This window comes from Rhagoletis zephyria, unplaced genomic scaffold (genome assembly GCF_001687245.7).
Source record: "Rhagoletis zephyria isolate East Lansing unplaced genomic scaffold, Rhagoletis_zephyria_1.1 Rzeph_scaffold_00962, whole genome shotgun sequence".
Lineage (NCBI taxonomy): Eukaryota > Metazoa > Arthropoda > Insecta > Diptera > Tephritidae > Rhagoletis > Rhagoletis zephyria.
In genome coordinates, this window is record NW_016158046.1 from 51,454 (window position 1) to 56,000 (window position 4,547).

Sequence of the window (4,547 nt, forward strand, 5' to 3'; positions counted from 1 at the left end):
CGTCTCGCTTCCTTCTGTAGGCAGCAGGCGGCATCTTTTTTCTCTGCAGCTCGTTGAAATCCGACTACTTCGGCGGCGGTACTTAATGAGCGGGAAATGTAGTTCAACTGCTCGTTTATGTCGGTGTGTTGGAGAGTGCTCTCAGAGAATAGGTGTGAGAGTCGAGTGGCGAATAAATTGGCCGTCTGTTGTGATTGCAGCTTTTCGACGACGTTAAGCTTTCCTTGCATTGTTGGGCACACAGTTTTTGCTGCGCAGAGGCGGGTGCGTATCTTGGCTGCAACAAGACAGTGGTTCGAGTCGATGTTTGGCCCTCGGAGTGTATGTACGTCTAAAACACTGGAAGCATGCCTTCCGTCTATCGCAACATGAGCGATTTGGTTTCTCTTCTCTTCGATCTGGAGACAGCCATGTAGCTTGATGGATATTTTTATGCTGGAACCTAGTACTACATAATACCATGTTTCGGGCCCCGACGAAATCGATCAGCCTCAGTCCATTATCGGACGGAATTTACGACAGTGGCGCCAAAGATCCCTTTCTTGCCCACGATTTTGATATCGTGTCGGGGGCAGCGCTCATATGTACGATCCAAGCGCTCATAGAAGAGATCCTTGGACGCTTCTCTTCCGTCGGGGCATGGGCGCAGATCAGCGAGATGTTGAAAAATCTAGCTTTGATGCGGATTATGGCTAGACGTTCGTCCACCGGGGTGAACTCCAGTACTCCGCGACGGAGTCTCTCTTCTACCACGAATCCAACACCGAATTTGCGCTCCTTTACGTGGCAACTGTAGTATACGTCGCAAGGCTTCCCGCTCACCTTGCCTTACCCCGTCTATCGCATTTCTTGGATGGCGGTGATGTCAGCCTTTGTCTTCCCGAGGACATCGACCAGCCGGGCAGAGGCACCTTCCCCATTAAGGGTCCGGATATTCCAGGTGCATACCCTTAAATCATATCCTTTATACGTTTACCGTGGTCGTCGTCAGCAAAAGGGGGTCTCATCCGAGGCTGTATATTTGTTTTCATTGGGCGGGGTTTTAACGTCTCACTTTAGCTCGCTCCCAAACGGGTGTTTGGTCGCTACCTAGAGGATACGTGGATTTAAATATCCGGGCGTTGTGAGCTGCGATTTGAACTGTACGCACAAGAATCACTTCTGGACACTCCCAGGTGAATGGCAGTCAAAAGTTTTCCCAACTTACGTGGACTTCCGCATACGGAACATACTTTTCCGTTATCGACGTAAAAGTACCCATTCTGAAGGGCCTATTACTGCCGAAGTTCGGCTGCTTTCTGTTTTTTTTTAAGGGTCCCAATGTTTTTTCCCTCTTCCCCAGCAAACATTTGGAGTGATAAAAGAGTATTTAAGGAGTCCTATTTCGGAGCCTTTACGCTCATTTAAGAATCCGTGTTTACCTTCCTCCGAAGATCGACTTATATGAACTTAAATTTGTACATCAAATGAACCTTAGTATGAGTCATATTGTACTCTTATTGGCCTTATATACGGCTCATATTGGACTCTTTTTAGAAAATGTTTGGCCTCATATATGAATCATTTCAGACACTTTTTGAGGCTCTTTAATGCCTCTTAGTGGCCTCGTAAGTGGCTAGTTTCGTATTCGTTTTCATTTTCGTTCTCGCATCCCCTTTATATTCGCACTTGTCTTCGTATTAGACTCCACCTTCACCTTCATATCCGTCTTCAAAGCGTTTTCGTATTCACCCTCGTATAAGTCTTTGTATTCCTGTTCGTATTTTTCGTCGTGTTGTTCTTCGTATTGATCGTCGTAGCCGCCTTCGAAATCATCTCCATATTAATCCTACTCTATGTTCATGCTTAGAAAGAGAGAAATGTGAAAACTGGATGAAAGAGATATCCAACTTTAACAAAATTCGGTTTTTAGTTTAAACCAAAAAAACCTTTTTAATTTTTAATTTTTAATTTTTACGCATATATGTATGTATACATATCATTCTTAACAAAACACAGTGTGTCTTTTTAGTGTTGTTCCTTGTGGGCATCATCACCGATCCCATTGGCATGATGGTGCAAGCTGCTCAACCTGACGATTCGGATGCCTCCATCACTCTATTTCAAGTAGCACCGGCCGATGACTTAGGCATCTATAGGTATGCATATGAAACGAGTAACGGTATTTCCGTACAGGCCGCTGGTAGCGCTATTGAGGCGATAGGTATCTACAGCTATATGTCCCCCGAAGGCATACCGATCGAAGTGCGTTACATTGCTGACGAATTGGGATTCCATGCAGTTGGACGTCACATACCCAGACCACCACCAATACCAGACTATATACTCCGCTCGCTAGAGTATATAAGCAAACATCCGAATGATGAGGATCGTGGTCGTTATCGAATGTTAAAATAGAATGAAATATTTTATACATTTATTTTATACTTACACAGTAAATATATTTAATCATTAAAAGTTAAAAGACCATTATAAGTATCACAAATTATATTTAGACATAATTTTACTTAAGCGAATTGTCATTTTAATATACGCACATACACACTAGGGTTATCTAAATACATATACATATGTACGTATGTATACGTATAAATATACACACATATAGCGAAATCTTATTTGCCTTTCACTTCGAAAATCTTGAAAAGAACATATCGAGCCCTAACCGCCAAAATAACGAAAGCGACATTTTTTTCAAAATTTTGTTGAAAAAAATTTCGCTTACGTTATTTTGGCGGTTAGGGCTCGATATGTATATCTCACATCTACAAAGGTAAATAATCGGTAAGTGTATAAAGTAAAAAATGGTAAGTGCACAATTTCGTTCACTTAATTATTTATTATTTATTATAAAAGCAAAGCAATTAAAGTTAAAACACAAATCTTCTAACAATCTTAATTATGTATGGTGACTGGTGTCTATTTAGTTGCTGATCTAGTAGCCGTGGCTACCAGTATCGTACTTTGTATTATGTACAGCGATTAATCTTTGTAGACAGGAAAGCGCAGGCAACATCTGAATTTACTTTTTTTTACATGTACACGTTTAACAATTTATGTAAACAAATAACAAAATCGTCATTTATTTTTTATTCTAAAACCCTTGTCAACACAACACAACAACAAGAGCTGAGAAACAAACGCCTTATGTTTTTGTCAATAAAATGAACTGTAACACCAATATAACTTGTGTTGGTAGAAGATGTCCAGCCATCGCACAGTGGTTCAAAACTGTGCAATTTACTGGATATTTCATTTTTAACTCAATTTGACAAATTTTTTCTTATTGAATGCTTATAAAATTTGCAAGATGCCAGTTGAGCCCTATTTTTGAATTTTTTATTTCCTTGTATTAAATTTTTTAGTGCCAAAGTGCAAAAAAATTAGCAGTTTTGAAAAAAAATCGATTCTCCTGTTCCAATTAATAAATGGTACAAATTAAAAACTGGTCGAAAACAATAATAATTAAATGTAAAGAAAAAATTTTCTTCTAAAAAATATTGCCCTTCCCCGGTGCAAAATGTGTTTGATGTTACACTCAACCCTGTAAAAGGGCATGTTTTTGCCTTCTTGTCTTTGTCTAGCGCATGCATTTCATAAAATTGCCGTTTTAAACCACCATCTGATTTTCAGGGCAACCATCTCCCCCGACCAAACTTAACAGGGCAGAGAATGTGCCTTTTTTACCTTAAAAGAGTGTGACATATTCAGAAATGAACACAAAATTTGCCTTTAATTTAGAATCGAAAATAATTAGAAAACTTCCATTCCTAATACAAATGGCGCGCAAGCAAATGGAAAATGGGAAAGTAAGTCAATTAGTTTATGCAAAGCCAAAACTTAAGAATTGATAAAGTTACAAACTTCGAAATTCAGTGAAAAAATATACATACATTTGTATCCACACGGGAAAATACAGACTGCGCCATAAACTCATGGATCTAATGAATGAATTCGAAAATTAATTAGAAGAAAATCGTTTTTCTAAACGCGGGGATTTCGTTTTTACCTTACTAATTTTACATTTAAGGAGAGAAGGAAGTAAAACTTTTCAGACAAATTTTTCGAAAAAAATTATTCGTAGCCCGAGTTTGTATAGTCAATTCAAATATCTGAAATTGCAGATTTTAACAGTTTGTAAAGTACTTTTATTTCATTATCTAAATTATTTAAGTATGTGCATGCATATAAGTGTTATAACGAATTCGAAATATATAAACTTTATTTTGATTTTGAAAGTTTTTTTTCAGCACTTAAACTTACAAAATTCGTTGTTTTTATAAAAAAATTTCGAAAAATGTAAAAACAACCTCACGTCAATAAATGCTCTACTTAAAAAAAAACTAGCTCTTCATTTTAGCTACTATTAGTATTAGTTCGCTCTTTTTAGCTCTTTTTTCCGGCCGTCTTAGCTCCAAACGAAATTTTTCTCTGGCAACACTGTATGTGACTCACAGTTAGATAGCACCTCTCGCCAATCACGCTCGCGTCTGCGGTACTTAAATTATCAGATTTCTACTAAACAATTGACTGAGTGTTTTATCAGA

General features: G+C 38.2%; 1 protein-coding gene across 1 annotated transcript; it reads left to right on the plus strand.

Moving 5' to 3' along the window:
* The first annotated feature begins 1,961 nt into the window (after window positions 1–1,961).
* Cpr78Cb (Cuticular protein 78Cb) lies at window positions 1,962–2,698 on the plus strand. Its single transcript, XM_017615123.1, has one exon. It carries the CDS (start codon window positions 2,050–2,052, stop codon window positions 2,395–2,397), a length of 348 nt encoding a protein of 115 aa, XP_017470612.1. The 5' UTR covers window positions 1,962–2,049; the 3' UTR covers window positions 2,398–2,698.
* The last annotated feature ends 1,849 nt before the right edge of the window (window positions 2,699–4,547 follow it).

Bases quoted from the DNA above. Each gene is read 5' to 3' on its own strand.
- Cpr78Cb (XM_017615123.1), top strand. From the start codon at position 2,050: ATGATGGTGCAAGCTGCTCAACCTGACGATTCGGATGCCTCCATCACT.